General features: G+C 33.1%; 1 protein-coding gene across 2 annotated transcripts in view; it reads right to left on the bottom strand.

Annotated features, from left to right (window-relative positions):
- Nucleotides 1–10,085: 10,085 nt before the first annotated feature.
- Nucleotides 10,086–21,520, bottom strand: part of Ddr (discoidin domain-containing receptor 2) — a 933,786-nt gene continuing 922,351 nt past the window's right edge. For both annotated transcript variants that reach the window (XM_085806493.1, XM_085806492.1), the window contains 4 exons: nucleotides 20,668–20,939; nucleotides 19,925–20,256; nucleotides 17,377–17,611; nucleotides 10,086–13,230 (listed from right to left, as the gene is read on the bottom strand). In XM_085806493.1, coding sequence (XP_085662619.1) covers nucleotides 12,931–13,230; nucleotides 17,377–17,611; nucleotides 19,925–20,256; nucleotides 20,668–20,939 — 1,139 coding nt within the window. In that variant the 3' untranslated portion in view covers nucleotides 10,086–12,930. The remainder of the gene's footprint in view (nucleotides 13,231–17,376; nucleotides 17,612–19,924; nucleotides 20,257–20,667; nucleotides 20,940–21,520) is intronic.

The raw sequence follows: 21,520 nt of genomic DNA, 5'->3' as shown, positions 1-21,520 counted from the left end.
TTAACATGCTGTCATACCATGACAAACAAGATTTACATAGGAGCTTGAGTCCGAAAGTGCGAATGGCGACCGTTAGAGGTCAATGTTTGCATGGCTATGGGAGAGTGGGAAGTGCGATCATTTCAGGCAGGACGTTGCAGGAGAAGGATGAATCGGTTTGCTCAGTTCTTTATGGACATTTTGTGGAAAGAGTGTTGCTGAATCTGATGGTTGACTTTCCAGCAGCTACAAGCTGAAACATCTGGTTTCAGCATGATGGAGCGCCTGAACATTTTAATAGCGCTATGTGGGAATTTCTTGATGGGATATATCTTGATCGCTCGATTAGCAGAGGCGGACCAGTCACATGGCTACTTCGATCTCCCTCCCGGACTTCCCCAGGTTTATGCTTGTGGGGATACATGATGTTCATGGTGTATGAGATGACCATAACATGGATCTCACGTGACACACCAGGATCGCACGTGACACACCTGCTCATTTCAAATGTGTCCGTGAATCCATGCTTCGAAGTTGTGAATCATGCAATTTGGCAAATGGGGAGAATTTAGAAAATCTTCTATGATTTAACCATGTTCATTAATAAATATCATTTATTAATACCTCTTTCGACATCCTTTCTTTCTTCCTCTCTACGCTTGCGAACATTGCCCTCTAAAAGTCGCTGTGAAGTTGAACCTCTACCTGATTATTATCTTTATTTTGATGTAACTTAATAAATCGCGATTGGCAACAGTTTTGACATCTACGCTTTCGAGTTTGTTCTATATTTTTACTTTTCGTTTTAAGTAATGAGAATAATGACTTTTTGAGATGTTTTTCATGAGTATTTAAAAACTGATGAGTAATATTTTATGCCATTTATGTTCTGAGTATTACTTTGAGGTGTCAAAGCTAAAACTAACACTTAATTAGACTTGTAAATAGAATCGTAATATTAAACTGTTTGTGTTGTGACGAGATGTCTTTCATTGGATAATTGATTGTATACTCATTTTCCATCATAATTCTTCTGATATCGAAGATAAAACGGGACATCTGGCGTCCGCGACAGGATAACGGCTGCATTATTATGAGTGAGTGAAAAAATATTTTTATATTTTCTTTTATTATTTGTGCATTATGGATATTGTTTTGAAAGATAGAAAGCAACTTAGAAGGTTGTTTACTCGAGCATGTAATGCTTTTGATGAGGAAGAAATCAAATTAAATCGTGCTGATAAAATTAATAAATTAAAGCTAATTGAAGAGAAAGCTTTATTAATGATAGCATGTGAAGAGAAATATAAACATTTGTTGTATTCTGAAAATACCTCCGATACCGAAATAGAGAAAGCGGTAGATGAGTCAGAAATGTATATTGATCGATGGAGATCTTTAAAACAGAAGCTAGAAACACTAGTGAGTAAACAATTGTCTTCTAAAAATGAAAATTTGAACATTGTTTCGTAGCCGAACACTTTATTACGTTATCCAAAAATAAAATTACCTACTTTTGACGGTAGTGTACGAAATTGGCTATACTTTTGGGGTCAGTTTCAAAAAATTGATGAGGACATTAATATCGATTTTCACGATAAATTTTCGTATTTATCTCAAGCAATGGAAAAAGGCAGACCTGCTGAAGAATTAATTAAGAGCTATCCCCCAGGGGGTAATAGTTACGAAAAAGCTTTAAAACAGCTGAAAATGCGTTTCTGCAGAGAGGAACTATTGATTCAGGTATATGTCAGAGACTTATTAGTATTAGTTCTTCAAAAACAGAAGACTTCTAAAAATTCATTAAGAAAATTGTTCGATCAACTTGAGAGTACACTGCGATCACTTTAATTATTAGGTGTTACTAGGGAAAAATATGCTGCAATGCTTTTTCCACTAGTTGAATCATCATTACCCGAAGAAACTCTTGTTGCTTGGCAGCGCTATAGATCTGCTCATCGTAGAATTCGAGAAGTGAATTTAGATGATTCAGACGAAAGTAAAACTATAATTGAGAAAAGTGATTTAGAATGCATTTTAGAATTTTTACAAGCCGAAGTCGAAGCTGAAGAACACATTTTTTTAGACTCCCAAAGTTTCAACACATCGAAACCAAAAGCAGAAGTAAAACATAATCTTTCCTATGAGAAAAAGGTAATAGAGAACAAATGTAAGAGTAGAAAGTTTTCAAATATACCTAGTGCAACAGACCTTCTAACTTCATCTCAAGTATCAAAACAGTGTATATTCTGTTCTAATTCACATTTTTCTGGAGACTGTCTAAAAGTAAGAAAAATACCTTTAAGGCAGAGGGTGTCACTGGCTCAACAATCTCTCAAGTGTTTTTTATGTTTGAAATCTGGACATTCAGTCAAGGATTGTAACTTGAAAGCTGGTTGCTTGTGTTGTGGTAAAAAACACCATATTCTTCTGTGTAGAAAGATGCACCAAATAACTATGTCAAAAAACGAAGAATCACCTGAAGTTCAAAAGAAAACTGAGATTAGTGCTGAAGTGGATCAAGCTCTTTCCAATTTATTTTCTACTCCGGACGTAATGCTTCAAACATTCATATTTATTAAGTTATAATTATAATTAGAATTATTATAAGTTATAATTAGAAGTAATGGGAAAAAACGCGTCGCAACAGCTATTATCGATACTGCTTCACAGCGATCATATTTATTAAGAAGTACAGCTAAAGAAATGAACTATGAACCTCAGAGTTTTGAATATTTACAACACTCTTTATTTGGAGGGAAGGACTCAGGGATATGCAAGCATGATGTATACACTTTATATTTATCGAGTGTGCATGGGAATTATAATTGCAACTTTAAAGTTCTTAGTCAACAAATTATTTGTAAGTCAGTGCCACCTACTGTCAACAAGCTTTGTCTGAAAGAGTTAGCAGCCTGTAATATAAATATTGTGGATGATTGTCAAAATCCTATTGAGATTCTTATTGGGGCTGATGTAGCTGGAAAACTCATGACAGGTGGTCGTCGTGAGTTGCCTTGTGGTCTCGTAGCTATTGAGACCAAATCTGGATGGTCAGTTATGGGACGAATGCCGAATACTTCGAAAAGTGAGTTTTCATCATCGTTCTTAGTTACATCCTTGTTATCTACTGTGGAGACCATAACAGATCTATGGACTTTGGACACACTTGGGATCACTGACCCATCAGTCAAGAAAAACCAGACTGAACTGCAAGAAGCTGCTCGGTTACATTTTCTAAATACAGTTCGTATAGTCGATTATCGTTTCGAAGTTGATTTTCCCTGGTTGGAATATCATCCACCACTAACAGACTATTTTGACTTAGCCGAGAGGAGACTGAACAAAACTGTTAAACGTCTTAAAATCGAGTCCAATTATAAAGCTTATGGAGATGTTTTCAAGGAATGGCTAGAAGAGGGAGTAATTGAAGAGGCTGATAAAAATTATCAAGGGCAAGTTCTTTACCTTCCTCATCGAGAAGTTATCAAAGAGAATAGCACTACAAAACTCCGACCTGTATTTGATGCTTCGGCCAAAGTAAAGGGATTTCCTACTCTTAATGACTGCTTAGAAAAAGGCCCAAATCTAATAGAACAGCTTCCGAGTATTTTAACACGCTTTCGAAAAGAAGAGATTGGTGTTATTGCTGATATACGAAGAGCCTTTCTTCAAATCAGTGTTTCACCTACTGATAGAGACTTTTTGCGGTTCTTATGGCTTGATAGTGATGGTCAACTGAAAGTGTACAGGCACTGTCGTGTAGTTTTTGGTGTAGCAAGTAGCCCTTTTCTTCTGAACTCTACTATTCAGCTTCACCTACAAACTGTTTTAGAGAAAATATAAACCGGTGAATCCTTATATATGAAAGGTGTCATTCAAAAACTTATGCATAGTTTTTATGTTGACAATTGTGTTAGTTGTGTTAAAAATGGAGTGTATTTGTCCAGAATAGGGTGAAGAAAATAAGAAGACTAACAAATAAAGATTCTTGGAGACATATTCCTGGTTGCATGAATCCAGCTGATTTTCCGAGTAGAGGTTGTTCAGCTCTCTCCTTATTGAAATCTCAGTGGTGGTTAGGTCCAAGTTGGCTTTACTTGCCTGAAGAAGATTGGCCTAAAGGTGACTTAAATTTAGATGAGACTGAGATTGTTAGAGAAAAGAAAAAGAGCATATTTTCTTCTGTAACAAAATGTTTAGTTTCTGCATGCTTGGTTACCAAGAGAGACTGGTATTACAGATATTTTTTCCAATACAAAAGGATAGTTAATCTATTTGCCTGGATCCTAAGATTCACCTCCAATTGTCGAACTGAAAAAACAGTGAGAAAGCATGGAAACCTTGATTCTGATGAAATTTTTGAGGCTGAGAAGTTATTGATCAAAATGGTTCAAGAAGATTGTTTTGTGAATGAAAAGGATGAGAAATTAAGAACTTTAGGAGTATTCAAGGATCAAAGTGGAATTCTCAGACTAAAAACTAAACTTACCTTGCGTGAGGATACAGAAGACTCTAAAACGCCAGCTATTCTTACATCCAATCATGAGGTTGTCAAGAGACTAGTGCGATACTATCATGAGAATAATGCACATGCTGGTACTCAAATTTTAATAAATATTCTACGAGAGAGATTTTGGATTCTGAATGCTCGTAAAACTGTGAGATCTATCATCAATCAATGCACAGTGTGTAGAAGATTTTCTGCAAAGAACCTAGAAACTTGTACTGGGGCTCCTCCAGAAGATAGATTACGAGAAGCAGCTGTATTTGAAATCTGTGGAGTTGATCTTGCGGGTCCAGTAATCCTGAAAGGCAACAAGAAATCTTGGGTTTGTTTATTCACCTGCGCCATTTATAGGGCAGTCCATTTAGAGTTGGTTGAATCGATGTCTACTGAGAGTTTTCTACTAGCTCTTAGAAGATTTATAGCTCGTAGAGGACGGAGCAGAATCATATACTGTGACAACGGAACCAATTTTGTTGGTGCTTCAAATGTACTTCAAGACTTAAACTGGAAGAAGATCACTGAAGACACTTCTATACCACCAATTCAGTGGAAGTTCAACCCACAAACTGCCTCCTGGTGGGAAGGCTGGTGGGAGAGATTGATAGGAATTCTTAAGAAATTGCTGAGACGAGTATTAGGAAGAGCTTCGCTAACTTCTGAAGAAATGAACACGACTCTCTGTGACTGTGAAGCAGTAATTAATTCCCGTCCATTGACATATATAAATGAAAGCGATGCTACTTTAATGCCTTTAAGTCCATCTCTATTTCTGCAAGATAACCAAATAAGTGGTGTTCCAGATCTTGATGACATTGGGCATAAAAGTCTTAATAAGCGAGTCAAATATAGAGAAAACTTGCAAAGGATTTCAGAAACAGGTTTAGGTCCGAATATTTAGGAGCACTTATTCAAAAAGCAGGAAACAAAAAATCTGTGAAAGTGAATATTGGTGATATTGTATTGATAGGAAGTGATAACACCAAGCGAATCAATTGGCCATTAGGTAAAATAATTCACATTCTTCCAAGAAAAGATGGAATTACAAGACTTGTCAAGCTTAAAACAGCTAATGGGCACTTGCTAAGACCAGTTCAAAGATTGTATCCACTAGAAGTTTCCAACGATGATCCCATTATTGAGAAATTTTCAACCGCGAAGGTGGGAGGTGAAATTTGTGCAAATTCTTCCTTTGATAACGTGTGTGGACTTGAACCTCAGATTCAAAAGACTAGAGCAGGTCGTACAATCAAAGTACCTAAGAGACTGGACTTATGAACTACTTATAATTTTCTTTTTGTAACTTATAAACTAATTGTTACAATTTTCTTTTGTAAGTTAAATTTTTGAGGTAAAAATATTAACTTAGGTGGGAGGATGTGAAGTTGAACCTCTACCTGATTATTATCTTTATTTTGATGTAATTTAGTAAATCGCGATTGGCAACAGTTGGGTTTTGACACCTACGCTTTCGAGTTTGTTCTATGGTTTTACTTTTCGTTTTAAGTAATGAGAATAATGACTTTTTGAGATGTTTTTCATGAGTATTTAAAAACTGATGAGTAATATTTTATGCCATTTATGTTCTGAGTATTGCTTTGAGGTGTCAAAGCTAAAACTAACACTTAATTAGACTTGTAAATAGAATCGTAATATTAAACTGTTTTGTGTTGTAACGAGATGTCTTTCATTGGATAATTGATTGTATACTCATTTTTCATCATAATGCTTCTGATATCGAAGGTAAAACGGGATAGTCGCCGTTCGCACTTTAGGACACTAGTTCCTATGTAAATGGTATGAGAGACAAGAAAGTTAAGTTTGGCAGCGACCTTTTGAGACACCCTGTATTATTATAGCCTACTTTAATCATTCAGTCAGTTTTCAAGATCTAACTTTACTCCATCTTGCTTTAAATTCAGAGTATCGCATTTAAATTTCATGGCTGCAACATTGACGCATTATGCCTGATAAAGTTTATTTTAAGTATATTTCTGCTTAAGCAACGTTTACGATGCATTAATCGTAATTGCAAATGTTCCTGTAAAACAGAAAGATAAAATGCTATAATGTTTCTAACTACTTTATAAGTATGATAAACACATAGCGCATTTCTTTCTTAAATTTATTTATTTATTTATTTTTTAGAAATATGCAATCCTGCACTTTGAAGATGCAAAATGTTTCTATGTTATTAGCTTCAAAATCATTCAAGATGTATTTGTTTTTATTGTTTATTCATAAACTCATCTGCATTATCCCACGACTGTTTCACCGTATTCAACTGTATCAAGTGAATCAGTTGAATGAGTAGCACTAGGTTATTCATTATATTAGGTTACGAAATGCCTAGTTGCGGAAAAATAGCTTGCCCGCGAAATTACCTATTTGGCAACAGAATTGGCAATATGCCATAGACGAAAGGAGAACTTCTTAGAAAGAATGCTTACCGGTTTCTTGAGAATGTTCTCGAAGGCAGGTTAAAAGCTGTACATACCCTGCTTGTACGTGGAAAGTATTGAGAGTATGTTGAGTTCAGTAGTAGTGTCTTGAGTTCAGATATTAGCTTGAGAGCGATCGACCGAGTCAATTATTTTTGGTTTGGTTTGTGTGATTATGACAAAGTCTCGAGGGCTATCTCTCTAAGAGGAAAGATTCCTCCGTGTAGAACTTTCTAAGGGAAACTGGCTCGTATACACGTTACACATGGGGAAAACTACGAAACCGCCCACGCAGCCGGCCCGAACTACAAGTGTTCAGCGGTTTTACCGCTGGCCCTCTGATGTGCACCGACCGAGTCTGAAGTGTTTTACCGCTAAGCTGTCTTCACCTTTATAAGCCTGATAGCCTGAAGGCTGTGTTGCTGATTGTTTTAGCGTATTTAGCGTAGTGTTTCGACGGTTGTAAAGACAACACAGTATACACGTAAAACATGTTAACAAATGTTAATTCTAAGAATTTTTTATTTTGAAGACATAAACATTTTAATATCGTTGAAAATTTTGTAAAAAGGCAATAAATAAAGACAATAAATTAAAAAAGACATTATTTTAAGAATTTACTATGCTTTCATGGTACAACATCCCGATTCGCCGATTCATATCACCTGACCCTAAGTGATCTCATCTTACGTAAACTACGCTACAAGAATCTAATTCTGTTAGTAATTATCTACATTAATTTCCTGTTAAATTGTAATTTGGAATACAAGTTTATGCAAGAATTATTTCAATTCGTACGGATAGCTTACTCAGAAATTATGTAAAACCGCAGTGCTTTACTTATTAGTACATTCTCATTAGACTTGATGAGTTTAACCCTTTGCCTTTTCTATGTTTTAGCCTTCGGGTGAGCAGTGTGATTGAATTCTAATTGACTTAAGTACCGAGAATGGCCTTAGAGTATAAAATTGAACTATCTAGTAAAAGTTCTATGTAATTACATGCCAGTATTGAAAGAAGCAATCAATCTGCTAAGAAATGGCTGCAACTTATTTTGAAAAAGAGGCGTAAAAAGTTACCAGCGAGGACATTCCGTTTGGCATCGGTTGTACCATTTTTGGCGGCTTTATCGCCTGCGCCGGCAAAATGGAAAAGTACCGATAATTTTTATGAGCCAGAGGCTGTGATTTACTAAGTGTTCTGGGCAGGTAAAATCAAACCATTGCTATATAATGGGTATCTTTACATAGAATGGGGCAGTATTAATAACACATTTCTTTTTTTTATATTTTGAATTAAATCATTTTCTTTTAGTCCGCGAAAATAACTCTTTTTGCCCAAAATTTCCGATTTGTGTACTATTCCATTCTGATTATAGGCATACTGACATTTCTGAAACATAAAAAATTGCTATTAGATTCTGGGCTTTAAATTTTAAATATCTTAACATCTGCAAAATTTTATTGCGCGTGTATGCATTGAGCTGACAATTTTGAATTAAAGGCGACCGCTTGCAATAACCTGAAAAGTAGGAATCCGCTGTCATGTCTTCGATTGACAGTCAACAAATTGAAATTTTAGTATTTACGGCTTAAAAATGCAATAAATCATTTATAGTGGGGTGGTATCATAAACGAGTCTTATATTTTGCTGAGATAAGAGTAATTTCACAAATATATAAAAATCCATATTCTATGGAAAAACGATTTTTTTTTTGGGGGGGGCTTAACGTTTCTTAATTCTTATAGCATTTGAGGAATCTTTCTAGTTGGTACTAAAATTAAGACGTTTCGACGGCTGTCGAATAAACATATTTAATGTCTTTGGTCGGGATCGAGAGTGGTATTATTTGAGATTTATTATGATTGTCAGCGCCAATATTTATTTGTGGTTTCAGAAAATACTGGCCATGTTTCGAGAAGAGGTGATTGCTACAAGAGGATTCTCTCTAGATGTCAGTAAAATGAGTCATCAATCTTTGGTTTTTAAAACACAGAAAGTTGTTTGTTTTAAATGTTTCGGATGTGAAAAGCATAACATCGCACTAAGCTTAATTTACTGATGATTTTTAAAATAATGCAATTTAAAGGCTAAACAGTAACATGAAACTTCTGGTTAACATAACAAACTTTGGCACGTACTAGCACCTGAATTCGACTCAAGGTAAAATTATACAAGTTTTGAATGATGGTTAAGGGAATATTACACAGCTGTCCATTGAGAAACTTGCAAATTTCTGTAGAGATGCTGGTAATGGGTATGAAAACCTGACTTAATTGTTTATAAAAGAGAACAGTTTTTTAATGTTTTTGTTCTTCATACCATGATTGGATTGGCATAGCAACTATTAAAAATCTTCATTGTAAAAAATGGTATCCTTTGTAAGAAACAAAATCTGCATCGTGGAAGTTTCGAAGTAGCTTTTGACAATCACTTTATTTTTAAGGGTTTGAAATAAAGGTCAACGAAAACTACGAGAAAGCTTTCTAGACCGTGGCAGATTCGCTTTCAAGGCTGACAGTTGGTACGAAACAAACCAGATTACATTTAATTTCTTTATATATTCTCCATACGCATACGTATATCTTTCGGCCTACCACCGGCCGAATAGTAAAGTCGCTGATCACTGGTAGTTCGGTCACGGGGAAAAAGAATTCTTTTTTATAGAATCCCGGGAAAAACAACGGGTTGCGTGGGGGTTTTCGTGAGTTTCCTCATAGGTTAATAAATACAGTAATTCCAATAATTCGTTCTCGAACTCCGTTCATCACCCAAAACAATTTTCCTCATGTAAAATGTTCTTCATTAGCTGTTAATATATTTATTTGAATTGCAAAGCTTAACCAACAAAAATGTCTTACAGTTTTTTAACTTTGGTTTTCAGATAAAAAGATAAACATAAATTTGAATTTTTTTCCCTTTGAGATATTATTATTATTATTATTATTTATGTATGCCTTGATAAATATTTAGTAAGCGAGATTTAAATTATTTTTTATTTTGTTAATAAAATTTTTCATTTTGTTTAAAAAAAGGGGGTCATATTCTGGCCCTTTAACTGTATTTAGATCGTGCATTTGGCCTGCATGCAATTTGAGTTTGAGATCACTGGTGTAATGCATAACATAGTCGTGTAAAACAGCAAAAAATGAACTTAATAATTTTACATATTTTTTATTCCTATATTTGTGGCTTCCTATGAATTTACATTTCATTCAGTTTACAAATTAGAAGTGACAGTAAAAACTTCATTTTCGTTTCATGATGGGTGTCACTAGTTTAACAACTAGCGGTTTTACAGAATGAAAAACAAATTACATACTCTGAAAATTTTAAATTATTTTGCAAATTTTTTTACATCCTATTATAAAAACAAATAAAACAACTTCTCCTTTTATAAATTACTTTATAAAGAACATTTTATAAAAATTTTTCTTATTTATAATATAAAACAGAAAATTAAAATTGTAACAAACATTAGGAATACCGGAAGCATTACAATTCTTGTATGGATATGGAGACCGTAAAAAAATGATTTTCTTACATTTAGTACTTTTATGTTCTTCATTATATAGGTATTTATTTTCTGGTGCCTTTACTGTTATAAAGTCATTTTAAATGTAACATATTTTCAAAACAGTAAAATACAGAAGGAAATGTACATTGAAATGATATGAATGCCACAATGATATAATATTTGAATATTTCAAATGAGGAACGTTGAAGGTTATAAAATGTGAATTTTAGTACTATTTAATTTAATCGGATAGATTTAATTATTTAAAGAAGACTCTCAATAAAGAAGAATACTGATATCAAAAACCAGTACAATTAAATAAATTATTGTCGTTGAGAATACGTGATATAGTGCTAAGTATATACAAATAGGCAGAGTTAGGAAAATTCATTTTGTTTTTGGTTGTTACCTCAATACAATTTTATTTTCGAGAAAAATCACAAAGTTTTAATTTTCTACAAGGAAGCAGTAAGATTAAATTAAAATTTGATATCTTATTTTTTCATTTTAATTATGAATTGTGAAAAAATTAGATTTTTCATTGTCATGATTATTTACAGATGTTTTATTATGTAATCTTAGCTTTAAAAATTAAATTATAAGTTAAATGTAATTAAAATAATATAAATATCATATAAATTTAAATTGTAAATAAATACTTAAGTTTTAATTATATGTACTAAAAATAAGAGGAATGTGTTATTAATTAAATTTTACAATGCTTAATAGACTTATTTTAACAGAGACATAATTTCACCTTCCCCCTTATTAGTTTATTGAATTTTGAGTAATAGTTTATGATGATTTATTTCCTGCTAAATTAAATACAAAGATGTAATTATTTAAAATAATTTATAAAATATGAATTCTGTTACATAGCTTTAAAGGTCTCATACATGAAAAAATAATAAATAGCTTATACCCATACCGTAACTTAAATTCACATTTTACTTCTTAATTTCTTATTAACTTCTCATTAGCATATATTTAAAAGATGAACCTTTTTTTCATGAATATAAACATTTTCTCATTAATATTAAATAGACATTTTTTCCCATAAACATAAATTTAAAAGCCCTATTGTTTTGAAATACCGGTATTCCTTTCTTAAAAGTTAAAACCCATGATAATGAGAAGTAAAAAATAAGCTGTTATTTTTAAATTTTACTTTTTCATTGATGGGAAGTAAAAAATGGCTATTGTATTGAGCACTGCAGTGGTAAACAAAATGCCTTTCAAGCTGACAAAGAGTCACTTGATTCTATAGGATAAAGAAAAAGAAAATCACAGACTTTATGAGTAATGATCACCCATTTCCATGCTCAATGTTGTATTTTAGGTGGAGCAGTACAGGGGACTACACTAGTACACAAACAATTGATTACACTTGCATTCAAAGAAGCATTACAGTTCCGCAATTGTACTCTCATTTTTAAATGAACATCCAATTCATTTCCATGTTCTCACATGGGTTGCCATTGTACTACATAACGAGCTATTGTCGCCATTCTCGTATCTGAAGATTACTTGCCACCATTAAATGTCCTAAAAATCACAGAAGCAGAAGATAAAATCACTGTTGACTTTCACACAGAGCATTTCACGGGTAGAACATTTACTCAGAATGTTGGCATCTCTTGACGCTATATATTTATAGAAAGCCAGTCCAAATGTTATCGTTCTGGTCTTTGCTTACTTCTTGGAAATGAATAATTTCTTACTGTTTACACTGAAAATTAAAAGCAATACTTGACACTCCATTGTTTGAGATTTTATCGCATTTACACAATGGGCGATGAGTCTTTGATTTTTTGGGATAATTAAAAATGCGATTGTGTGTAGACAGTTTAATACGATCTACAAGAGTTTATGAAATTAAATGTTTGAAGTACTTTCATTTGTGCCCATAATCTGTACCCGTGATGCAATGAAACGTGAGCATTGATGGCACCATCAGAAATGCAGAACCAGCACAGCACCGTCATAAGTGCAGAAACCACCGTAAGATTATCCTTCGAAAGTTCAGACAGTTTTTCCATGTTGAATCATTATACAGTCGTGAACAATATTTTCAGTCATTATGAACTGGCTGATATAAGCAGAAGTTTGCTCAAGTAAGTTGTTAACCGAAGCTCCTATTACATTTTGTCGTTTATTTGTACAGAAGTTCTGAGGAATTCTTTGCATATTCGTAGCATTTTATTCAACTCGTCTTTATTTACTCTTAAGAAGTTGTTGTAACTTCTAACAGAACAGCCCTGTGTTTCCGATATGAGCCTGTTACCCGGGAGAACAGTTCACATAATTTGACAATTGCAGTCTCTGAACAAAAGCCTGCTAAATACGACAATTTCTTGTGCAACGTGGCCGACGAGTGCAAACTAGCAGGGCAGCATTTCAAAGCAAAGCTGTTCGCTTCCTATGTCGAAACTTCTCAGAGACTATCTATCATTCAGGTTTGAAGCTGTTGACAAGTCCACCGGAGGTCAGAGTTGAGGGGCATAGCCGAGGTTCTTCCGTTGAAGGAACAAATGTATTTCCCGAAAGTTCGGTCTGTCTGCCTCGTTTCGTTGCCAACACTCTCTCATTAAATCGTAAATTTCTCGTGGGCAGTTAGATGGTTGAGGTAAAGGCCTGTGCTGGTTATCACCGTGGTACAAGTGTCCAATATTCTCGATTACTTGTTCGTCGGTCAATTCAGAGAAAGGCTGGTGTCGAGCAAAGGTTAGTATTTCCCACATGGTGACAGCAAAAGCCCAGACGTCGCTCTTTGTTGTGAATTTACCCTAGGAAAAAGGAAAAAAAAGTACTTTGTAAATATACCATGTTTAGAAAGATGAAAACTTTAAAATTAAACGTAAATTACTGGCCTTAGTCTAAATGTTTTCATCAGCTGTCATATGCAAGAAAATCCAAAATAGCTGAATAATTATACAGCATATAATTTCATTAGCTAATATAAACATTTCTTAAAGGAGGTGTACTGAAGTCATATTTAACTTCACGAGAACGTTCCATTTGCTTCCAGAGTCGTGTCTGAGTGGCACGAATATTTGCGCCTCGACGGCAGATAATAATTTAGAGACAAAATTGTTACTCCATATTCAAATATTGTTCTATATATGATTAAAAAAAATTCTTGGAACATTCTTGAGGATATTAAAAATTATAGGAACTTAAATAGTTAATTTATAATTTCATTTTATTTTTTGAATCGAGATATTTCCTAAAAATCTTGGGGGGGGGGTAATTATTGAAGAACAAGGAAGCAATGTAAGAAGAAATTGAAAGAAATTTTGTGAAAATACAGAAATGCTGCTACAATGGAAGTTTTAATAGATGCCTGAAATAAAAAGGCAAAATACATAATTAAGTAACTTATGCCGCTAACTGATCTGAAGAATAATTTATATTATTTTTTTATAATATTTATTAACATGACAAAGTAGTGAAATATATGTTTCAATGTTTTAGTGAAATATAACGGGGGGGGGGTGAAAGAAGAAATTAGTTTTGAATTTAAAGAGATAAATAAAATTAATACAAACAGTTATAATATAAAGTGCATTTGTCTAATTTTATAAGCCTTTATTATTGGTAAAGAAATATTATCTTCTTAACTTCTAAGAGTTGTTATAAATGCACCTACATCAACTTTTGGCGATAAAGTAAGACTTCTGTGGTTACAACTAAAAATTAACGAAATAAAGTTAAATTTTTTTTCTGGTAAACTGTCAAAACTGTGACTTGAAGGAAAAGAAATACAGAATTTATATATTATTTGAAAAGAAAAAAAAACTATTTACATAATTCGAAGTTTTAATCATTTTCTGCTTGTATAGAAAGCATCCAGAAGATAAAAAATAAGTGAATTCGTAATACATTAATGGCAAAATAAATGAGATAATTTGTTTAATTAGTTTCTCGAGACAAATTTCATTCACTTGTTTAGCAGCTGATAAGAGATTAAGGAAACTTTCAGGCAAAAAAATGAATTAAATTATAAGAAATACCTGTAAAACGCTGCGTAATATGCCGTATATATTGAAAGGGAAATATAACAATAGCGCCATTTTTTGAATAATAGTTAAAACAAGGGCGAATGAGCTGCTCAAAGACGAAAAGAGGCATCGTTAACCAGATCGAGAAGCTTTTTATGTATATAAAACCTACATGAAATTCATCAATAGAAGAAATATATTGAATTGCTGAAAATACTCAGTTTTGAAATCAGTGAAATAAATTTAGAATAAAGATATCATAAAACATGATAAAAAAACCTCATATAGCTGAAATTATGGGCGCGTATTATTTGAAAAACATTTACAGTATATCTGAAATTTTTTCTTAAATAAAAATATATTGAAAACTGACCAGTACCTGAGGATCGACAAAGTTTTTTGTAACAACTGTTATATTTGTGACAAACTAATTACATTTGCATGGGAATACAAATATTAAATTAGAATTATTAAAAACCTTTTTCTCCTTTAGCCATGCTTGTAATAAATGACTACTTTTGTAATGGAATTTAATATAATGATCGCGAACAAGCTCCTCTCAGCATTATGACCGGCTTTATCCGGTCACAGTCACCCGGTTTAGAAGTTTTGCAACTTGGCCTATATTAGTTTATAATTTAAAATATTTTGCTTTCTTACTTTCTTTAATAATGTAAATATCATCTTAATGAATGTAAGTTTATGAAAATACAGACTAAAATAAGTAATTATACAAACTCAATTAATAAATGCTGTTTAAATACCGGTCTTCATGACGGATCGCCCACCAGCGGCCGAGCGGTAAAGTCGCTGAACACTCGTAGTTCGGTCCAAGGTTCGAATTCCGCAAACGGGCTGGCTGCATGGGCGTTTTCGTGGTTACGAGCCAGTTTCCCTTTGAAAGTCCTCCACGAAGGCATCCCTGCCCTTAGGTAGATAGCCCTAGAGTGCTTTGCCATAATTAAATAAACCAAACCAAATCATGACGGATCTAAAATCCTGCGCCGCTCAGAGGACTAAAGCCAGCAGAATGAATATTAAAAAAACTTAATCTTTTGAAACGAAAGATAAAAATCGAATGGGATTCCAAAGGAAAAATACAAGATTAGAAATGAGAAAAATAAATGGAAATCATTTAATAAAATTAAAGTTATTCCATTATTATATAACCAAAATATTTATCCCTTTTGAAACCTCCGAAAATCAATAAAATATCATTAATAAGAAAAAATCTATAATATTAAAAAAATATAGACAGATTAGATAAATATTGTAATATTTCAAAAAAGTATTCAATTCATGAAATTATTAAAAAATTAATAAACATTAATAAAAATGGTAGGATTAATTGGGAAGATACTACAAGTATTTAAAGAAAGAGTTTTTATAGAGATAATTTCTTTTATAAAAATATTAGATGATAAGTGCAGAAAATCAGTATGCTTAGAAATGTAATTTGTTTTAATCATAAAGTTTACTTTGAAAGTGATACAGATGAAATAATATGTAAAAGAACTAGATTTGTTAGGAATTACTTTTAATGTTATTATATGAAAAATATAAATATTTTGAGCTTCTAAGTTGCCTACATGAATTAAACAAGTTAATCGATTCCGTAAAAAATGATGAAATTAGAAAAAAAGTCTAAAATTTCTAAACGAAGCTTTCAGGAGGAAGCTGATTTTTGAACAAAATCTTTATATATATATAAAAAAAAAAGTAATACATCATATCATATAAAAATATATCATAAAAATAGTGATACAATCATATCGAAATTAGGTGTTAATGATATAGACGATGGATAAAGAGATTTCCGAAGATGGAAAGTATAATATTATCGAAAATGGAAGGTATTATTATGATGGTTCATTTATTTTCAGAGGTTTGAAAAAAAAAAAAAAAAAAAAAAAAAAAAAAAAACCTTTGACTACATAATAATGGAATAACTTTAATTTTATTAAATGATTTCCATTAATTTTTTCATTCTTAATATTACATTTTCATTCTTTTGAACGTCATAGTGGCCCAGTTCAATCGTATCGATTGGTGTCAAATAATCGAAAAATATGGAGCGATCTTCGAGAGTTTGCCAAAAAATCAGAAATTATGTTATAAATTTTATCCAAATTTACTTAATTTAAAAAAAAAACCGAGAGTTTAAGTTTGTTTTTATTAAAGAAAGATACGTGCGAAAAATCGTTTCAACATGAGTTTAAAAAATTCTAAATGGACTTTAAAACAAAAAAATCGCTTCACCGCGTTATATGCCATTCACAAACACTGTGTATACAAAATTTGAGCTCCATAGGTTATTAAGAAGAAGTTTAAAAATCTTCTGATCGTAACGACAAACACCATTAAACGAACTAAAATATTATATATGTGATATTGTAGTTTTGGCGCCGTGAACTTTTAGAAGAACAATAAAATCTTTGGATAATCATAATATATCTTTATTATTTGATGATTATGCTGTTCAAGCATCATATTGAGGACAATTTGCTTCCCCAAACTTTTAAGTATGCACTCATATTGCATTTTTAAACAACAGAAAGAGAAGACGAAGCGAGAGATGTGGTACACTCAAGCAGCAGCAGGCGGAAAAAAAAAAAAAAAAAAAAAAAAAAAGAAAGGATGCATAACTAACTGCGGTCGTATATATAAGCCTGAAAATTTTTGTTTTAAAATCCTGAGCAACGACTGGGCTAAGGATTTCGCGGTGCAAAAGAAACTGCAGGGAAAGAATGACTAACCATGATACAGAATGACGCAAACTGGTTTAAAGCGCATTTGAAGAGGGAATGAGTTAAAATTTATGAATTTGAAAGTCTGTTCCTAATCAGCTCCAATTAAGCTTAATAATTTTGTTTTATATTTTATATTTTACACACACACTCATATATATAAAGATATTTTTTACTTTCTTACCAAAAGTATGCTTTCCCAAGCCATCCAGCGTATTGGCAGAACTGCTCGACCTTGAATTCTATAGTAATCAGTGCTGTATAAACTCCTACTCATGCCGAAGTCAGCAATTTTAATGACATGGGAACGGCCTACTAGACAATTTCTTGTTGCTAGGTCCCTGTGTACAAAATTTAACGATTCCAAGTACTTCATTCCCGATGCAATTTGAGTGGCCATATAAATCAGGCAGCCGTAACTGAAAGAAAATATACAAGTAGGAATTACGGTAACAATTTTTTTTGTCAATAATGGAAAAATTATTACAAAATAGCAGTAAAGTTTTGGAATAGAACTGAATACAATATTATTTGGATTTATATCAAGAAATTCCGGTTCAAGTTTTCAAATATGATCAGTCAGTTATAACTCTGTTTATATTAATTATAACAGAACTCAGGGAAGGGAGACTACCTATTTTTTCTTATGATTATCGAGCTTATCCTTACGAGTTTAGGGCGTTTTTTGCATGAATTAGATGTACGAAGTTAGACATACACAAAGGGACAGATAGACACATCAGGAATTCGGAAAATTGCCCGAGGTGCAATTGGACACAGCGCCTATTTGCAATGGTGTAAAAAACTGTTAAACATTAATCATAACTGTAGACTTCATGCAGTAAAAAGCTGTAAATTAATGGAAAAATATGTAATGACACCCTAAAAGAATTGAAAGATATACTAATGGTAATCGTATTAAATTCACAGTACTAACCCTAACGTGGATGATCGTTGGATTCAACTCTTTATTCCATTGCATCAAAGGGAAAAATTATCACGTCCTGCCACCCGACATTTTCATAAATATAAAGATGCCGGCACCTTTATGCAAGTCGGTGTCGTTCGTTGAGATAAAGACATTACTATGGCAGTCTATTTTATTGGCAGTTTGATGAATGTTGCTCCTTCATGATACAGACTGAATTTCATTAAGGGTTCTGGCCATATTTTTGCCTTTATGCCAGGGTACAATTGCTTCTTGACGAACAATGTATAACTTGCAAAACGGTGTAACATCTTTATGCAAGTTGCCTGCACCGGTTAGATCAACTCATCCTCCTCTTCACAGTGACAATATGTCAAGAAACGATATGACTTTGCTCATAATTGTTTGAGAAATATGTATGAATGTGATGAAAATTAAGTTTGGTGTGACGAGAAGGATTTCATCCTCCTAGAAATTTTCAAAACTATGGTTTTTTGCATGTTATCATTTCAAAGATTCAATTATAATTAAACCATGTTCTTCAAAGATATAGAATTACGAAGTAATGCATTATTATTTTAGAAACACAGCAGAATATTTAATGGAGTATACACTTCCGTTATAACATTTACGCAATTGACCAAGATTTAATGACAAAATTTTCAAATTTGACCATAGGGTAAATATTTAAGAAACATAATTTTTTTTGTTTACCAGTTAAAGCAGTTGAAGATAGATTAATATATATTAAAAATAAGTCTACAATGGAACAAATGTAAAACTGGAAGAAATCCGAAATTTCTGCAAGAACAATACAGTTATTTACTCTTTTCCTACCATACTAAAATTCTACTAACAATAATTCTTTTTCGAAGGGGCCCACAAGCGGCCGAGCGGTAAAGTCGCTGAACACTGGTAGTTCGGTCCGAGGTTCGAATCCCGCGAACGGGCTGGCTGCATGGATGTTTTCGTGGTTTTCCCCATGTGTAACGTGTATACGAGCCAGTTTCCCTTAGAAAGTCCTCCACGAAAGGCATCCCTCCTCTTAGGCAGATAGCCCTAGTGTGCTTTGTCATAATTAAATACACCACACCACCTTTTCGAAGGTAATTGCTTTTCAGTGAAGTAGGATTTAGTTTTTCATTTATTATATAATACTGGTATTCCTCATTACCTGAGAGTTTTTCATTTATTATATAATACTGGTATTCCTCATTACCTGAGAGTTTTTCATTTATTATATAATACTGGTATTCCTCATTACCTGAGAGTTTTTCATTTATTATATAATACTGGTATTCCTCATTACCTGAGAGTTTTTCATTTATTATATAATACTGGTATTCCTCATTACCTGAGAGTTTTTCATTTATTATATAATACTGGTATTCCTCATTACCTGAGAGTTTTTCATTTATTATATAATACTGGTATTCCTCATTACCTGAGAGTTTTTCATTTATTATATAATACTGGTATTCCTCATTACCTGAGAGTTTTTCATTTATTATATAATACTGGTATTCCTCATTACCTGAGAGTTTTTCATTTATTATATAATACTGGTATTCCTCATTACCTGAGAGTTTTTCATTTATTATATAATACTGGTATTCCTCATTACCTGAGAGTTTTTCATTTATTATATAATACTGGTATTCCTCATTACCTGAGAGTTTTTCATTTATTATATAATACTGGTATTCCTCATTACCTGAGAGTTTTTCATTTATTATATAATACTGGTATTCCTCATTACCTGAGAGTTTTTCATTTATTATATAATACTGGTATTCCTCATTACCTGAGAGTTTTTGTGGCTGTACCACTTGGTCTGAAAGTCAGTGTGCCTGTCGTCTCCGGCGCGTGCTGTTGCAAATACTGGTTGAGATCACCATTTTCCATGTATTCGACAATCATACAAAGGGGTCCATCTCCTTGCGTGCATACCCCAAGTACATAAACGATGTTGGGGTCGCGGAGTTGTGATAGGATACGAACTTCCTTGAAGAAATCCGCTCGAGTTCCTGCACTGGCACCGGGTCGAACACTTTTTACTGCTACCAAAGTAGAGGAGTTGCCATGACAGGGAACATCTACCAGTTCCGGTATCCCCTCTGCTCTGCACAGATGAACCTGCAAGAAAGAACAAGAGTAAATTATAATAAAAAATTGGAAAAGAAATCAGTGATTAAAATGTCTGAAAGTTTTTTGGAAAGGCAGACGTTGAAGTTTGCATTGAAACCTGAAGACCAGTCCGCCGAAAGATCCTTCCGAATACCGCTGCGACAACGACTACTGAAAGTAAAACTAAACACTATCGAATACCTTCGATAGTCGTGTTTTCTAAAGTAAACAGAAAGTCAAAATCATCTGCAATAGTTGGTATTCGTCTTTCATTCAAACGAATAAAAGAAATAATTTTTTTTTAAAATTCTATAACGTACAATGTTTGCATAATAAAAGCAACAAAACAATTTTATTTATATTATTTAAAATGAACTTGTTTTAAAAATATAGAAAAGGAGTCATCAAAGAGTCACCCACCTCGCCAAATTGTCCTTCTCCGAGTTTTTCTAAATAGTGCAGCTTATGTCTGGGAACTTCCCGTACTGGTGGCAAGAGTTCCTCGTCAACATTTGGAGCCGCATAGACAGTGTTCCCACTAACACCCTGGATATTCGGAAGCTCCAGTAATGCCGTAGCCGCATAATGTCGTTCAGGACCTGCAGCCCGAGAAAATGAGGAGGTTTTTGTTGATGAAGTTGGCAGTGTTTTCTTGATTTCCGGTATTGCATATTCACGAGAGATTGCTGAGCCTGTAAAAAATATATGCAAGTTCACTTACCAGAGCCCTGAAATTTCGAGTATTTTTATAAGGTTTTTTGCAAGAGCATTGGAAATTCAGATTCCTTTTAGGTTATTTGTCAGAGCTTAGATAGTTTAGTAGTAGGCTTAGGCTTACTTAGAGCTTAAGTAGTTAGTCACTTGCTAGACCCCTAAAGTTCAATACTTTTATGAGATCATTATTCAGAGCACTAACACTCCAGATATCTTCATGAGGTCATTTGTCAGATTCCTGAACGTTAATTTATCTTCAGGAAGTTATTTAAAAGGATCCTGACAATTTTTATACTTTTATAAGGTCATTTACAAGAGCTCTGCAAGTTCAGATACTTTTACAGGTTAAGTGCCAGAGCACTAATAGTTCAAATACCATCATATGGTGAATTGCCGAAACCCTAAATATTCAGGCACGTTTAAAAATTGCTTGCCAGAGCTCTGAAATTTCAGATACTTGAGTGAGGTTATTTGTCTGAGACTTGATAGTTCAGATGGGGTCACTTATCGCAGCAACAGTGATATTAACCTTAATTTATTAACAGCTTATAAAGGAAAA

Source organism: Stegodyphus dumicola, chromosome 12 (assembly GCF_044657685.1).
Source record: "Stegodyphus dumicola isolate Sdum_Otavi_A_Nest chromosome 12, ASM4465768v1".
Classification (NCBI taxonomy): domain Eukaryota; kingdom Metazoa; phylum Arthropoda; class Arachnida; order Araneae; family Eresidae; genus Stegodyphus; species Stegodyphus dumicola.
Note: the sequence above shows the minus strand (reverse complement) of the source record. Positions and strands in the feature narration are given on the sequence as shown.